Source organism: Emydura macquarii, unplaced genomic scaffold (assembly GCF_026122565.2).
Source record: "Emydura macquarii macquarii isolate MOO-44397 ecotype Brisbane River unplaced genomic scaffold, CSIRO-AGI_Emac_v2 contig_2863, whole genome shotgun sequence".
Classification (NCBI taxonomy): Eukaryota; Metazoa; Chordata; order Testudines; family Chelidae; genus Emydura; species Emydura macquarii.
In genome coordinates this window covers 3489500-3507594 of record NW_027133000.1, presented here as the reverse complement: position 1 = coordinate 3507594, position 18095 = coordinate 3489500, and the positions used below count along the sequence as shown (strand labels likewise).

Sequence of the window (18095 nt, the reverse complement as noted above, 5' to 3'; positions counted from 1 at the left end):
TGTGCAGTGGTCACAATTACCAAGTTGACATTTACCATAAGTTAATATATATTTATTTCACTAGACATTGCTGTGAAACTGCTGGTAAATATTGACATTTTAATGGTGACCAGTGCTCAGGGCTTAGTTAGTGATGGATGAACCTCATCACTAATCAGATGCTTTATTTCTATCTATTTATCTTAGAGTTTTCTAACATCACCTATGCCAGGTCCCTAGTGATCTGCATGAGTCTTGTGCTCCTAGACTTTAAGGCCAGAAGGGACCATTGTAATCATCTAGGCTGACCTGCACATCACAGGCCACAGAACCTCACCACTCACTCCTGTCTACACTCATAATCTCTGGCTGAGAAACTGAATTCCTCAAATCAAGATTTAATGACTTCAAGTTACAAAGACTCCACCATTTACTCTAGTTCTCCTCTTCTCCATTAAAGAAGGCTCTGCTTGGGATATAACTATATGCTTTTTTCCCCCCAAAGTGACAAAAGTGGAGAGATTTTGCCAAGCCACAAAAATGGTTAGAGAGCTTACAAGATGGATGTCAGTGATGTCAGTAAGCAGCAGTGCTACTCCTGAACTGGCTACTAGAACTGGCAAGTTCACATTACTCTCAGGGTATGTCTACACCGTAGCTAGCAGTTTGCTTCCCAGTATGGGTGTCCAGACATGTGCTACCTCTGCTTGAGCTAGCGTGCTAACAATAGCAGTGTGGTTGTGGTGGGTTGGACTAGCCACCTGAGTGTGTACCCAGGAGGTTGGGTGTGATTGTACTTGGATGGTTAGCCCATGCTTTCTAGTGCATTAGCTGAAGCAGAGCTAGTGTGTGTGTGTCTACCTGCGCTGGGAAGCACCCTCCTAGCTGCAGTGTAGAACAGTGTAGAACTGGCTTTGGATCATCCAGAAACAAATTTTTAAAAATTTTTTGGCAAAACAAAAAGTTGAAAAAAGTTCATTTTGGGTTGGGCAAAAGATTAATTTTGGTTCTGAGGGTTTTTTTTTATTTTTACCTTTTTAAAAATAAAATGGAAGTCAAATTCTAAATGAAGTCATTTCACATTGAAATATTTTTTGACTTTTTCAGAATATTTTTTCTAGCTGAAACAATTAGACAAATTCAACAAGGATTTGCAAATATTTCAGTTTATCTAACTATTCACTTTTCATCAAAGAAAAGTTTTGTCCATAATATTTTGTCCAACTGTACTCTGAACCTCTCTTCATACCCTCAGAAGGTGTAATTTTCTGCAACGTGTTTGAGGCATAAGCTGTGATCCAAAGGAAAAAGATGCTTAGGAGCACCCTCTGAAGTGAGTTTTTCATAGGGCACTGGGTTATCTACCAGACCACTGGGCAATTGGACAAACCACAACAACCTTTGCCTTATAGGAGCTACTTTCCAAGTTTAAGCTAACATGAATAAAATATTACATTTGTGAACTACAGTTACCTAAAATGTTATAAAGATTTCCTAAGCCTCATCAAGGAGCTATTTTCATATTGTACTTTTAGGAGTAAATGGAAGAACGTGCCAATTCAGAAAAATCTGCAAAGGGAAATATAAAAAAGGATTTAACAGCATGTTTATATCTCAAAAGACTTTGGAAACAAAGGATTTCATGGCTTTGATTGGCAAGAGGTGTAATTTTGCTGTTTAATTTGTATTGTATTAAAAAAGAAAGCTAGATTGTGCTTTCCTGATCCATGCAGTTTTATAAGCCCAAAATATCATTGGACTCTATCAGTTTTCCTTTTAAGGTCTTTTCCCCAGAAGTGTTCTTTCAGTTCTAGACCACATTCCATAAGGCAGAGGTTTGTGATCAGAGTCAGTACCTAATCGACCGTCCTAGGTCTGAGCTCAAATGGACATCATACATTCTGAGAAAATAGCTTAGTGGTAAAGATATCTCAGAAGGGTCCACAAAACAATACAGACTTGTTCTATATCACTGGTATTCCTAATACAAGTGGCTGATTGGAAGATTTAGCAGTTCTCTTTATTTTTCCTTTTTTTCCTGTTTTGTTTCATGGCCTCTTTAATCTTTAGTGCAAAATGAAAGGTGTGAAATCTGAAGCTATAAATCTGTTTATAGCTTTAACTCCCTTTCCCAGCTTAACAGAGTTCGACACCGTAATAAACACAATTTTTCTGTGGAAAGGTAGGACATAGTGCTTTGATAATTCTTTGCACAGTCTCTAGCTCCTTTTTGTTGTAAATGCTAAGGTAGCCTTTTATTTCTTTCATCTTCCTCCTTTTTTTGTTCATGTATTTTTGTGGCTGATTTATTGTTCTGCTCCCTGAATTTCAAAGCACTAATTTCTGTGGACTGCAGTAAATATTTATTAACAAAAATACAAAGCCAGAGTGAACTTCATTTTCTCTTGCTATTGAATCCTATCAAGTGCCCGTGGGTTCCAACAAATATCTTCTGTTAGTGGACATTGGAGAGCATTTTCCCCCTTCCAGGTTTGAGGTGTGACATAACTGATTATGCTCTCACTCATTACTTATGTGCACAGAGATGCAGAGTGAACACTAGTGTGAGAAATACACTATTACATTGAAATTCTGGAATGGATACACATATATGATCCCAGTTGAGAGAGGACATGGTAGGAAGAAGAAAAGACCATCACTCGACATCCTCCAGAATAGGGATGGAATAGGACTCCATCCCCAGGGCAGGGGAAGAATGGAATGAATAGGGGGATACCAAAATGAGCTTGGGGGGAAGGGAAAAGGAAATTAACAGCTGTGATGTTTCAGTCTCTGAATGGCCAGTCTTCAAAGATAAGCTATGACCCAGATAGTTATCGTGAAAGTTATCATCAAACAGCTTTTCAGCCGCCTGTGTAACTTGGGTGGTTTCATTCCATTACCAAGGACTAGTTCTCCCCATGCCCAGAATAAAAACCAACATGGATGGCAGTCTCAGCAGGTACGCCAAGGAGTGAAATGGCCATTGAGGCTGAGATTTCGCCCTGATGTGAGTTGCTCCTTCCAGGTCAAGGTTAAGACATGTTGATGGGTCAATGTGGAAATCCTCTACCCATGCTGCACTTTTTCTGTGGCTACAAGGATCACTTCAGTCTACAGAGCTGTCAGTCAGCACTTTTTGCTGGTACTAGATACATATGTTTAAACAATAGAAAATAGAACAAAGTTTTGGGTGCTTATCTGAACTGGCCTATAAATCCTAATCCTTCTATGGTTTGTCCATCATTAATTAATTACTGTATAGTTGTCATAATTTGAACAATGCAGATATATCTTCATTTTATCACAAGAATCTTTGGTATGGCTTTATGAATTCACTGTATCCATCCTCATAAATGGTCAAAATTTGCAGGAGCATATCAGTGGCTATATAAGAGCATCAGTAAATTCATGCTTTGCAGAGATACAAAGTTTGAGCAAAGGGAAACACCTTGTGACCAATGAGGTGACAGCTGAAATTATTTTCATCTGGGAAGTATGTTCATTATATTATATTAGCTAACAAATGGCATCCAGGAACTGTCTGTCTGTATTCTGGATGAGAGAATAATCTCAGTATTCTAGTTTTGCTAATGCACCTCATTTCTCTGCCATTATATTCTTGGTCATAGTGTCATGCTAGCTCAGTGGGTCTAGGAGTATCCTGCAAATATTCATCTAGCTCTGGTTTAGACGAGATGTAACAGCTGGTTCAGAATGTCATTGCGCTTGACTGATTGTTTATATTGTTGGACTGATAAGAGAAATTGGGCCAAATGAGCTCCTAGCATAAACAGGCTCAATAGTACTGAAGTAAATGGAGTTGCATTAACTTATGCTAGAAGTAAATATGACCTTTCGTCTGTAAAGCCCAGGCAGTGGACAGTTACCTATATTCTTTCAGCGTCCTGAAATTTTTTTTCAGTATTATTTGTGCTGAGGTTTGTGGTTTTTCAAAGAAAAGTATTTAGTAAAAAGAAAGACAATTGTATGGACTAATCAAAGAAATCATGTGTGTGTGCCATAAAGGATAATGTGTTCAAAGAACATCTAACAGTAGCACAATGCACTAACATACTGGGAATCTGAGTTTCAAGTCTGGCTTGGTTCCTGACTAGTGGGATGCCTGGAAGCTCTGTGTAAGAGTTCTGTGGTGAAGCCACTGGTCACTCTAGTTCTCTGAGCATTTTAGGAGCAGTATTACAAGGCTGCAAATCCTGGTCTCAGTCCCAGCACTGCATAGAGGTGAAGATACATGTGTAAATTAATGCTATTGTAATGTAAGTCTTCACTTTCCTGACACCTCTTGGCTAGATCATCTTTTCTAGCCTGCAGTTTAGGAATGAACCTGTGTGATTTACATAGCAGTGTATATCACTGCATTCTGGATACAGTGGTGTAAATAAATGTCAAGTTAAGGTTAACCTTGACCTCAACAAGTAAATTACAAGACTGAATTGTTCATCTAAAGCATGTTATGTACAGTGATTTTACATCTTACTTTTTACACACTTTCATATGTTTATTGATTATTAAGTCAGGTACAAATTACATTGTCAAATATGAAGACTACTTTTCTTCTGTACTGGAAGAAAGATTGTTTAAAAAAAAAAAAAGAAAGTGCAATGCAGAGTGGAAAGTAAAGAGATTTGTGAAGAGATTTTTTTTAGGATCCAAGAGACGCTATGAGAATCCCAGAGGGGAAAGTGAAACGTGGAAAAAAGGGTGATTGGAGGCAGCATTGGTTAAGAGGAAGAAGCTCTAAAATGCACTGGAAATTTTGGAGAGCATTTGTAAATTTGATCCAAAGTGAGAGGCTGACATTGTGCGCCAGCTAACATAGCCCTTGTTAGGAAACATGGCCAAATTTAATGAAGTCCAAAACCATGCTGCTTAACGTTCCCAGGACTCATAAGGGAGGCAAGAAAAATAACAGGACAGGAAGCTTAAAATTATTTTGTAATTCTTTTCTTAATACTTTCTATAACATCACATCTCATGATTCAGCATATCCAGTCCTCTGATATTTTACAGTAATTGCTGGATTTGTATGAGATTGAGATAAATTTTAGTTTCAAAGTCAAGGAAATCTTTTGTAATTTGGGACAACTGTTCGTTTGTGAGCAAAATTGGGAATGAAGAAATATCAGTACTTTCATAGTGAAATGGCTCTTCATCACGTACAGAGACTACCTTCCATCACTGAATTAAAATCCTCAAAAAACATATAAACAGCAAAAAAAATTCTAGGTTAATGTTGTTATTTTTGATATAATTGTGAAAATATGATTTAATGCCAGTTTATCAATAATGAGAAACTGTCTGATAACTTTGCCAGGTTAAGGAGCAACTTTTGGGTTATCTCCTGATGTGCTTATTTGTAAGACTTGGCTTGGGCTAGTCTAACTTGCATATCATAATTTTTTTTAAATGCTTTGTTCTTAGTTGGCTAATCAGTTACATTTCTGCCGTTGTATTGACGCTGTCTCTTGTTTGGAGTCAGTTCTTTATTCCCATTTCATTCTGGGCACCCTTCAGAAGACCACTAGCTTCTTGTGGTTGTCCTCTACATGTTCCATTGGTAAGCATTGTCATTCAGTGTCAAAATCATTGTGGGGTTATTTTGTCCAAAATTAAAAATGAAACCTTAATTCATAGATACTTCGAATCCTGCAAGCCAGATTCAGTCCTATGTGTGCATGGATTCCCTTGGGCCCACAGGGGCAGCGAGCTGAGGTGTAGAAAAGACGAGAAGGGAGAACAAAATATTATCAGTCCCTTCCACAGTGGTTTTACTAGGGGAGAAGAGCTTTGTTTTACAGTTGGGGTTCCCTAGAAGCCTCACAGGTGGATGCATTGCCTGTGTTGACTTTGTACCTTTGCAGGCCACTGAACGCAGTTCCTGGGCTGTGCCAATCTGGCTATGACAGAGATTGCTGGTAACTTGCACAGCTGCATTACTGCTCCTAGTGGAGTGAACTTACTGTCACAAAAGATCCACACCTTAGGTTCCACAGCTGTGAATCTGGCCTTGTGTGTGTAACCTGGGCATGTTGCGATCTCTTTAAACATCCTCCTGCACATCCCTGATCTGTCAGGTGTCACACTACATTATACACTCTACATCTTCCCTATTAAATTATTGAGCCTCACTCGTTATTTCATGTCCTGTTTAAGTTTTTGTATAGAAACAGATCATAATGTAGAAACAGACCATAGATAAAGTTGGGAGACTTCCTTGTTGAATATACAGTATACTGGTTCCTCTGCAGAGATGTGTTATGCAGATTAAAGTTGGGGTCTATAATGAAGGGAAGATTGTGTCTGCGTTTATACTTCTAAAGAAAAGTTGGACTGGCTTGGAAGATAACATAAGGCACAAGCAAATATATCGGTAAAACTCGTTTGATTTAAATACCGGCTGTTGAGAAGATGTTGCTAATATGATCATCAGAAGACTTTTACAGGTGGAAAATAGTTGTCACAGTAGAATTAGAGTAGAAAATTAGCACCTTTCAGATAATATGCCATGAAATACTGCCTATGGGCTAAATCCTGCAGACCTTACTCAGATAATTCTCTCACAAACTTCAGTGGGAATCTTGTCTGAGTGCAGACTGCAGGATTTGGCCTTATGGTTTTCATTATCACACTTTCCTGCCGTTCCATCACTACTTGTATACCTATTTATAATAATGAGGATGTGAGAAAGAAATGGAAATGTGGCTGCAGTCAAGACAGCAAAAAAGAAGCACCTGCCATTAATCCTGAATGTATAAATGTCACTGGTGTTTGTACTAAGGGGCAGCAGCAGCAGCTGTACAATGTAGTTGACCCTTACTTCAGCTTTGTTCTCAGTTGGCAGGTGCCTGGACGCCTTTCAGTCTGCTTTGGCACACCCTGTTTTTAAAAGAGCAGTATTTATCACCTAATTATGAATGCAAATTTTGCATGTGTTTGTGATTTACAAGGCCTTGCTTATGCCAAACAGGCTACAAACTGTATTTGAAAACGTATGGCAGTCTGCAGTAGATAATTACACTTTGAGAAAAGAGCCTCTGTTTCCAGTGAAAACATTGTAAAGTTATTTCAGAAATGTTCTGACCTCAGACGTTTCATATAACTGACACAAAATGCTTTCACATTTGTGCAGCAGCTACAGGCTTGATCTCTGCCATCTCACAAATGAAAGCACAGAAAGCTCCTTTGGAAAAGGGCAAGACGTCTCTGATGCGGCCTTCAAAATTAGCATTTTTTTACTCACTCAGTTCTTTGTATCTATGCTCTTAACAAGAAGAATAGAGTTTTGGGAAAAACAAACCCTATGCAACACTTGCTCTACTTTAAACAGACCAGTCCCCAAACTCTCACCCCACCCTCCACAAACATAACTTTGCCTCATACCAAACCCTTACAGCCTTTCCTCCCTCCCCCTAACACACACATTTAAAAAATCTGCAGTAAAACCTTGGGAGAATTTCTCAACACAAAAATGGAAAGGAGATGTCAAAGGCTGAGGGTTGGAGATTTCCTTTTTAAAGTTCCCAAGACAATGGAAACTCTATGCTCAAAAACTAGAGCCATAAAATATTACATGATAGTCTTGTAACAAAACATCACTGATTCCCTTTACTGGTATTTAGGAGAGCTATTTTTTTTATTTTCAAGAAACCTCATGGAAAGCAAAGCAAAAGCATTGTGAAAAAAGTACAAGTGTTTGTGTGAGCATTCACATCAAAAATGCTCTGTGGCCATTTTGAAAAGATATTTTTATTTATTCATACAAGAGATTTGTGGAACATTTATGAATACTTATAGATAATTTGTAAGCAGAAAGAGGGATTCTTCTTAATTATAAAATATCCAATTAGGAAACAGAAACAAGCCATGTGACTTAGATAACTAGCTATATTTGTGCAAAAAGCAAATACTCCAGCAACCAATTTGATCCATCAGACAATTGTGAATAATTAACTAATTCGCAGAAATCAGAACCTGTTCGTGGATAATCTGCAAAGAGAAAAGAGGGCAAAAATAATTGGATAAGTTATTTGAAACAAATAATCCAACCAGCTCTATTAAAAACCATAGATCAGAGTCTCATTCATACTCCCAGAGCTTTAGGAAGTCTACTGGGAAGAAGGTTGTGATGGTGCAAATTGACTGCAACCTTAGTTGTGTCAGAATTAACTAATTGCATCCCTGTGAGCCCAGCAAGTGGGTGGCACTGGTCGGGAAGGGCAATAGCTGCAACAGCTGTACCATCGCTTCAGCAGTTTCTGCCACTGGAGTTTCTGTCAAAACCTGACTGTGAACTAACTGCATTCCACTGACACAAACAAAAATCACAAGAGAGTGCAGTGGCAGTAAAATTCCCGGCCCTTCCTTGAGGTGAATACCTTTGTGCTGCAGGAGACCCCACTGGCACAGGGAGTGTAATATACAGCGTTACTGAATCTGACCTCTTAGCTATCGTACACTATTGATGGGTTGTCAAAGGTCAGTTATAGGATTATTTTTTAAAGTAATGGAATGTAACACAACCCATATTGTATTCTTGGTACAGTGTCACCATTATAAAGTCAGTGTTTACCAACAATTACTATTCCATTACTACACTACACTCTCAGACACTATTCTGCAGTAACCGTTGGTAAATGTTGATATGTTTATCTGAGAGCTTGCAAGCTTGATATCTATTCACATGTTTTAAAGCAGGCCTACTGAAAATATGCTGCATTATTATCCCTCTGAGTCACATCAAGACAAGCAGTCATAGGGTCAGTTGCTGACACAGAATGCAGAATTCTGCATGCAGTTTTAACTGTTAGGTATGTGTACCTCTGCATTGCGAAGAAGCAGTGTGAGATGTAAGTTGACTAAGTGGATGTCAGACAAATGCGCATCACAAGTTTATCTGTTCTTTAATTTGTTTTTTAAACTTTAGGGAAGGACTATGCCCAACCTCTTTGTGGTAACAGAAGGGGGAGAGGGACACAACTACAGTCATTATATTCAATTGAGTTCAAGGGCTCCACTCATCTAGCTAGCGATGCTAGCCATCCCAGAGGAGAAATTGGAAGGAAAGGACGATCATGAGTCCGGAAGAGGGCAACAAAAATTATTAGGGGGCTGAAGCACATGACTTATGAGGAGAGGCTGAGGGAACTGGGCTGGTTTTTGTCTGCAGAAGAGAAGAATGAGGGAGCATTTTATAGCAACTTTTAACTACTTGAAAGGGAATTCCAGGGAGGATGGAGCTAGTCTGTTCTCAGTGGTAGTAGATGACAGAACAAGGAGCAATGGTCTCAAGTTGCAGTGGGGGAGGTCTAGGTTGGGTATTAGGAAAAACTTTTTCACTAGGAGGGTGGTGAAGCACTGGAATGGGTTACCTAGGGAGGTGGTGGAATCTTGATCCTTAGAGATTTTTAAGGTGCGGCTTGACAAAGCTTGGGTGGGATGATTGAATTGGGGTTGGATTAGATGACTTTCTGAGGTCACTTCCAACCCTAATATTCTGTGATTCTATGCCAGGGCTTGATTCTTTCCTCCTGAACTAGCCAGATGAGATGGCAATCTACAGAAGTTAATATAAATTGAATCCCCTTAAAAGGTATAGCAGCTGGGGCTCTCCTACGTGTTGGGGAGCCCTTAAAAATACACAGGAAATTGGCTAGAAAAGGAGTTTTCAAAGCTTTTTTAAACACACCATAGCCAACATCCTAAGAGACAGTGTTTCATGGGCCACTTCCCCTCCCATTTGTGATCATGCAACATCCTTCTGGCAGTTACATCGCTTGCTTACATGGAGAAGTGACATTCGGAAGATACTTAGTTATTTTTAACTATGCTGGTGGTGGTGGTGCTTTGGTAAAGATGCTGTAGCAATGGCCCCTACTAAACATAGCTAGACTGGCTTGTCCTCTTCGTTTGCAGCTGCTTTTACCAGTGCCTTAGCTCTTCTTTACACTGAAACACCTGGACATCTTCAGAAGGAGCTGGAAACATGGAAACAAAATCAGCCCCATTTAATCTACCAGTACCGTGCAGAATACCAGCAAGTGAACCACAAACCATAGCTTGAGAATTGAGAATAGAAAGTTGATTCTATTCAGTTGCACAGCACAGACGCTGGGAACTTGTTCAGTAAACAGAGAATAATGAAAGAACTTACAGTACCACCCTAATATCACCACTACACCATTTTGTTTGTCAGGTGTTTTTAAAATAATTATAATTCATTCTGAAAAGTCATATCAAACTGAATTCTGATACAGAATTGCTCACTTTCCTCTACCACATCACAGTCTGCCGCTGGTCTAAGCATGACTTGCTATGCTCCTAAAATTCCTAATCCAATTTTTCTTTACTGTTCTAATTTAAGAACACTGCAAAAATACATGACAGATTTATAAAACTCTGGATTTATTAGCTATATTTGGTAAAAAGTTTTACTGTTTTTGAAGATGCTTATTATCAGATGTAGGATAAAATCCTGGCTCTGCTGAAGTCAGAGGGAGTTTTGCCAGTGCCATTCGCCATTTCCAGGATTTCACTCTTACTTTATTTATTTATTTTTTACTATTGTGAGTAGTCTTACTGAGGACACTGGGCACAACTGAACAGCAGTAACTCTACTACACCTGCTACTAAAACTTTGCAGATCCTCTCCCTAAAATACCTGCGGTTGATGGAATGAAAACCATGAGAAATTTTAACGTTAGCAATAGATCTCTAGATCATTCAGACCTGCTTCTTATTATGTCCCTAAAACTAGTCATTGAACATCATTAGCATCAATAATTTGTCAATTCTTTTCTGTTTTTTTCAGGGCCCTCCTGGTCCAAAAGGCGAGAAGGTGAGTAGACGTCAACATTTACAAAATAAATGGAAACCCCTCATGATAATAACTGGTCACACAGTTTCTATTGAAGCAGTATGATGTGAGATTATGTAAGAGAGTTGGGTAGCACACAGATGCTGTGTTAAAACTATCATCTCATCTTTCCACTTTGCAGGGAGATCAAGGTGATCAGGGCCCTCGGGTAAGCATCTTAAAAAAAATGTTACAATTCCCCTTCCCTGAGTAGGCAATTAGTCCTTAGCGCAAAACTAAATTAAACATAGTGTCTTATCTAGTCATGCTTATTAGCTGCTTTTACCCTGCATGTTTTAGTAAATGTCTGCAGGACAGCAATACCTAATATAACGAAATAGTCTCTGAGAAGCATTTGAGTAACAGTAGCCATTCAAACATTACTATATATTAAAATATACAACTGCTGCTAGTGTCAAATGCATTTGACAGTGATTTTGCTATGCTGTGTAAGAGTTGGTTTGCTAGAGCAACTTTCCAGTTTCCCCAGCCATCTTTCAGGTCTTGCATGGACTCCTAAAATGTAGAGGGCAAGTAGGGAATTTAATAAATTTGGTCCTATATTTTCACTTTAAAATATCCATTATTTAGAGGATTATAAAAACATGGCACATTCATGGACTAATATATGTACTTAATAGAATAATATTATTGTCTCTTAAACATAGCATTTTTTCAAGCAGTTAGAAATAGAGCAAATTTTAGAGTTAGCAATGTAAACATAACACATTCCTTGTGGGGTTATTTTAGTTTTTAAATATTGTGTTTGTTTTAATCACAGGAATACAATGATGAATATATTGTTATGTTGGTAGTGCCAGTTCATTCTCTTTACATCTGTTCTTCATTATACAAATGTTTGGACATATTGTTCTAATGATACAGAGGCTCAGTTCAGTTACATATTTATGAATTTTCTCATGACATTATGTGCCAGGGCACGTTTTTTGTCAATTAGTTACTATATTTTTATTTTAATATTTTAATACTTTAAGTGAAGGGCCCTAAAAAACTGAGGACAAGGATCTTGAATTTGATGTGGTGGAGAAGGAGTTGTCAGTGGAGGAATTCAAAGGGGGGGGGTTAACATGGTCAGAACAGCAGGTCTGAGTGAGGCCAGAGAAGGTTGCAGTAGTTACGCCAAAGAGATCATCAGGGCCTGGATGAGAGTGTTAGCAGGATGGAAAGAAAGAAAAGGTTGGAGTTCGGAAATTCTGTTGAGTAAGAAATGAAAGATTTGCAAAGGGCATGGTTAGGTGTGGCAGGATAGAGGGTAGAATCAGAGATGGCTCATAGGTTATGGGAGAATGAAGGTAGTGTTAATGATGACAGGGAATGGAGTATTGGAGAGGGTTTGGGAGTGGCGAAAAGGGCACAGATTCTGTAGACTGGCCGAGCAATCTTGGTACAAATCTAGAGAGATGAGAAAGGGGCAAAGTGGCTTTAAACCATTTTTGCAACTCTTCAGTTCTAGAGCTAGCAAATCTAGTTAGACTTTAGACTAATGCCGTGCAGCTAGAAGGTACAGAATACTCAGATCCAACGAGTTCAACTTCAAACATGTTATGTTTAAGTTGACAGTGCGGCGATATGCAGGAGATATCAGAGAGAGAGTGGCTGAGATGTAGGATTGGATGGTATTGACATGTCAGGATTGGTGATGCAGAGTTGGGAGACAGTATCCTGTAGTTTAGATTATGCTTCATCATTGGTTTAATTTGTTTACACTGTATTGAAGTGTTTCATTAAGAAATTTGTTGATATAGTTTGAGTAATTTGCAATCTCTTCTCTCATGTCCTTATCTTTCTAAAAATGAGTTTGGATATACCATGCAATAACCTTTCCTTCTTTTTTCTCAGATATTTCAAGTGTAAATATTAGGACAGTGCTTCTTACCATTTTATTTTTCATGGTACAATAGTTATCTTTTCTGATTACTGTCTTCAGGATGTATGTCCTCAATTTGCATTGCTAAGGGATTAGACATGGGTAATTAATGGAAGTTATAGGTGTAAATCCATTATGCACCAAAATGAAACTATACCTACTTGTTCCTTGCTTGGTTACCTTTCTGTATGTTTTGCATCATTTCATATGTGAAATAGGTATTGTGGTGGTTGCCACTATAATGTTTTCTATTGTTCCCAGAAGTATTTTGCCTGAAAGTGAAACTGGAATGACATCAACATTTGCACTAAAAAAGCCTGCAAATAGACACGTTACTATACCTGAGCGTCCTGGACACTTTCAGACTAGCTTATCTACTGGAGATATGGAGCCTGCAGTTTATTTGTTATATAAGAAAGTTTTTACAAATGTTTTTGAAGCTCAGTCTTGCTTATAGCAAAGGTTTTACTGCTCCAAGTCATTTTTATGGCTTTGAAAATTCAAAAGAGCTCCTTAGCCTTTATAACAGCCACCTTCTTCCTTAAGGCACTTTCTTTAGTAAAAGAAACCAAAATAAAAAGTGGAGATTTGCCAAGGTCAAAATGGGACCCTGAAGCTTGCAAAATTCATAGTGAAATGAAGAGAAGGATGTAGATCATCACCTTCTCTCATTACTTATACCCGACACAAGAACATCTTTCTTGCTACCCTCAAACACATCCCTTTGTTAACTTTTCTCTTTTGATCTTAAAAATGTAAAGATGTTCCTTGCTTAAATCACTCTGAAACTATTGGGGGGAGAGGGGAAGAATTAAATATAGTGTTTCAGAGTTGCAGAAGTCCACATTACTTGATTTGCACGCACACTCATGGTAACAGTATGCATGAGGTAGGTGAGCAATAGTATGCCTATCTGGTTTGAAAACAAAGCCCTTAATACATCTCCCATTAATAGATAGAGTTACAGAATTGAAAATGAGGGTCCCTGATCCTGCAAACATTATTTGGAGGTTCAGAGACTTGCAATTTTCTTGGAGTTATGGCTATTTTTTCCACGTTTTTTTTTTTTTTTAAAGGGGCTAATGTTTGTTAGGGGTTGGATTTTTCAAATGTTCTCAGAATTGGCCTGCCTCATTAACTCCACTGAGACTAGAGATATGTCAGTGCTGAGTACTCTTGAAAGTCCTATGCTAACTGTTTGGTCTCCCCAAGTAAGTTGGTTTTCTATACATGTATATTTGTTGCTAACTTCTGATTCTGATTGGACCAGATTTTTTGGTCACCTGCAGAACCAGAATTCCTCCAATCCCAAGTGTAAGAGGCTCCATGTTGGTAAATCTTCTGAATCAATGTCCATTTTGTAGAGGATGCTTGTTTCACCTCTCACTGTAGAGGTCTGCAGTGCTATACTGAGCCATGGCATTGAAAATTAAAATTGATGTATTTTAGCCTATGGGCTATTAGAGTAAGCCACTGCTCAGTTCCAATTGCTCAGCTCCACTTCAATTTAAAACTATTTGATTAGAAACTAGCAGAGTCTTTGAAGATTTCATAATGACTATTACTTAAGGAACCCTGCCACCTTTAGATTGCAAAGGATTTATTGCCCAGCAGAGGTTGAAACCTAATTAATGAAAATAGACTTTGAGAGGTGAATGTGCAGTGGCTAAAGGAGCTATAGCACAGTATCTTAATCAGTCTGCTATCATCTTCCTGCAAATGACATAATAAACAGCTTCTGTCATTCACTCCTGATACATGAGAGATTTATTGTTTATCAGATCTAAAAATCATAAGCTAACAGCTGGTTCTAAATTAGTTTTGGGAGCGAGGTGCAATAACAAGCCACCCAGGAGCCGTACATAATGGCTTTCATAAAATTATTTTCTCCTCACAGTGTGCTCAAGTAAATTTTCCTAACAGCTGGATCTACACAAAACTGATAGCATCTTTAAAATGTCTTCAGCAGGAGAGATTAAGTTCCAGAAAAGGAAGGCATTCAGAAGTTTATTTTATTATCTTAACCTTTGTTGACTTGAATGATTAAACAGATTGTTTTGCTCTGTTAAAACAGTTAGGCCCAGATAGTAATGCACTGTTCCTATTTGCTTAACACTTGCCTCCCTGGTCTTTTCCTTTAATGAATTTGCTGCTGCTGTATGTATTGCTCAGGAAAGAGAAATAGCCATGTTGCAATTGATGCTTTGCAGGTTCTGTACTTGAGTGCAGGAAACCTATTTAAATTTCTTCTAGTATTGACAGATGTTGGCATGATGACAGCAAATTCATTGAAATTAAAAATGTCCTGATTACATGTTCCAATCAAAGCACTTTTTTGCTTATTACATTTCAGACTCTGTTAGAGAAGAGCTTTGATAAAGTGTTCCATGTTAAATGGAAACTAAAGATATCTGTAAATTTTGCCTGTTGAGGGAGTATTTGGGGGAAAAAATCAAATTGTTTGTAAACCAGATTGACTAATACATATACAGTAACTTTAGTTAATATGTTTCCAGGAAATGCACCATAAAAACAACACTTTGGGACTATTTTGCTCTAAAGAAGTAAACCCATAGTGACTTTAATAGGGTCTAGTCCAACTATTTACTCTCTACTGACAAATCAGAAAATTAGTAATTAGAGACTGAAGAATAAATCACCAGTCTCTACCTTGCATCAAAAATGCCTTGTAATGTATTTCCAGCCGGAAGCCTAATTCTTCTCTCCTTTGAGATAAGTGGTGAACTTCCATTAATTTCAGTCAGAACAGGCTCGGTTCCCAAAATAGGAATTGCCATACTGTATCAAACCATTTGTTCTTCTAATTTGGGGTCCTGCTGCAAGCAGTGGCCAGCACCCAGTTCTTTAGGATATGATGAAAACTCTCCAAACCGTATGTAATTTACTGGTGTGATGCAGTGATTTCTTCTTGAACCCTTGTGCAATTAGTTTATGCCCTGAATGCAGCATTCTTATATAGCTCTAAATTATACAGTATTAATGGCGATTAAATTATCTAATCCTGCCACATTGTAATATTTGTCTTGATGACCTCCTAGGTTCCTTTCACTGACAGACTATATGCCATACAAAGAAGTGTTTCTTTTTATTTGTTCTAATGTACTGGCCATTAATTTCACTTAGTGCCCTCTTGTTCTTGTTTGTCTGTTTCAGGGAAGAACTAATTAGTTTTCATTACACTGCCCATAATTCAGCAGGTCAAAATCAAGTCCCCTCTAGCTATTCTCCTTTCAGATTAAGTAATTTTAGGGCTTGTCTATGTGGGAAGTTATACAAGTATTTGGTAAAGTGTGACTTTAAACCACCATACGTATAGCAGTATAACTCCCTTTGTGGATATTTGTATTGCAGAGAGCTTTTTTTCTGGTGCAGGTTATGTCCGTTTGAAAGTAGTTTAGGCTAAACCAGAAAAAGCCTCTCTTATTCCAGAATAAGGGTATCCACACAGGTGTTATACTGGTATAACTGAATAGCAAGTTACATTCACACCGTACTCTATGATGGTATAACTTCCCATTTAGACAAGCCCTTAATCTTTGCACTGCCTCATCATATGTAAATAAAGGTATGATTTCAGCTATCTTCAATATCTTTGTTAGGTGACAATACTGAGGTTTAGAATGTTTTAAGGGCTTGTTTGGGAGACACTGTGCTCTGGTGAACTGCACAGAGGCTAGGGCCCATCCTGATTCTAATTGTGACTTACCGTGCAACCTTGGGCAAGTAATTAACATCTCTGACTCTCAGTTCTCCTGTCTCTAAAATGGGAACAAAGATATTTACCACCCACGTAAATGGCCCTGATTCTCCACTCTGCTACACCAGTTTTCTGCCATTGTATCTCCACTCGTTTCAATAGAGTTACACACATAAAAGCAATACAGCTTTTGTGAATGCAAACCAAAGAAGAGTGAGAACAGAACTCAAGTTCTTCTGGCCTCTCAACCTATATTTACTCCATTAGAAAACATGGGCTTGGGCCATATCTTCCTTCAAAATTAACAAAAGTGGCCTTTCAATTTTTTTACAACCACCTAGGGCCAGACTATGCCTTTTAAGTCATGGCCCTGGGGTGCCATGGGAGAGGGCAACTACAGCTGTGACATCCTGGGGAAGTGTGCTGAGTACTTGCCCCCCTGTATTAGAATGCCAGCATGACTAGTCTAATGGCTGGGGGTGGTATCTTCAGTCTGTACTAGGCTCCTTGCCAGTGGTGCAAAGAAGGCAGGGGTAAGGAAGGCTCTCTAAGAACCTGATCTCTGTTATGTGCACCAACACGCACAGGCTTGTCCCAAGGTTGTGAAAAACATTATGCACAAAATTTCACCTCAAAATGTTGACATTTTGTAAAATTGTTTCAATTACCATGAAGTATTGCACACTTGAAAAAGACAAATTTGATCAAATAAAGCTCATTGTGACTATTTTACATAGCTATAATAAATACTCTAAATACAGTTTGTGCCATTTATCTATTCAGACACCTCAGTGTGTATGTAATTAATAGAAATGGAATGAGCCAAAACTGCAGATTTTGAGCAGTGTCCAGGAGGGAGGCATGCGCTTACTAAGGTCCTCTCCTATTCAGTTCATATCTCAAAAACGGAGTGCAATTTGATAAGGGTTGCAGTTGAAGCCAATGGGTTTCTTTCAGTGGAAGCTGAATTGGATCTAAGCCTTTAGAAAGGACAATTCATGTGGTTCAGGTTGAGATTGTTCTTTGGAACTCACATTATGCCTGACTGTAGTACATTTGTTGTGTAGGCAACTAGATTGTCCCACTTAAAATACACTTGTCATTGAGTTATTTCTGGAGAGGATACTGGATTTTTGGAAATTCATCTAATACTAAAAACAAAGCAGCTTATCAGAGTCTGGTATGAAAATGTTGTGATGATCACAGAAAATAATGTTTTTGTAATGACCCATTTCTAGCTGGAATTAGTTTGTGCTCATTGCTAAATGTCAGGTTTTTATTGACTTGATACAAACTCTTAACAGTGGCATAATGCATTAAAATTAAAGGTCTGTCATTCATTGCAGTGCATTGTGTTAGTTAGCAGAATTTTGCTGATGGAGAAAACAGCAGTTGTGATAAAAGGGATTGTATAAAAGAGCTCCTGCTGAGATTCTGTGCCACAGTACAGAGTGATACAGCACACTGTATTCCCCAGGGCAGGTACAATAATTAGCTGCAGGACAGGCTCTTGGTCTGAGGGATTAATTAGAACTTGAAGTGGTAGGTGGGGGAGGGAAGTCAGCCATAAAGAGTGTCAGAATCACTCTGGCCTGAAGCCTGTGTGATTTGATGTGAAATAGCAGCAGCTGGCT

At 38.4% G+C, this 18095-nt stretch overlaps 1 protein-coding gene across 1 annotated transcript in view; it reads left to right on the top strand.

Moving 5' to 3' along the window:
• Positions 1 to 18095, top strand: part of COL25A1 (collagen type XXV alpha 1 chain) — a 421681-nt gene that overhangs the window by 283436 nt on the left and 120150 nt on the right. Inside the window, exons 6-7 of the mRNA XM_067568260.1 lie at positions 10811 to 10837; positions 10998 to 11024. Of these exons, the coding sequence (XP_067424361.1) occupies positions 10811 to 10837; positions 10998 to 11024 (54 nt within the window). The remainder of the gene's footprint in view (positions 1 to 10810; positions 10838 to 10997; positions 11025 to 18095) is intronic.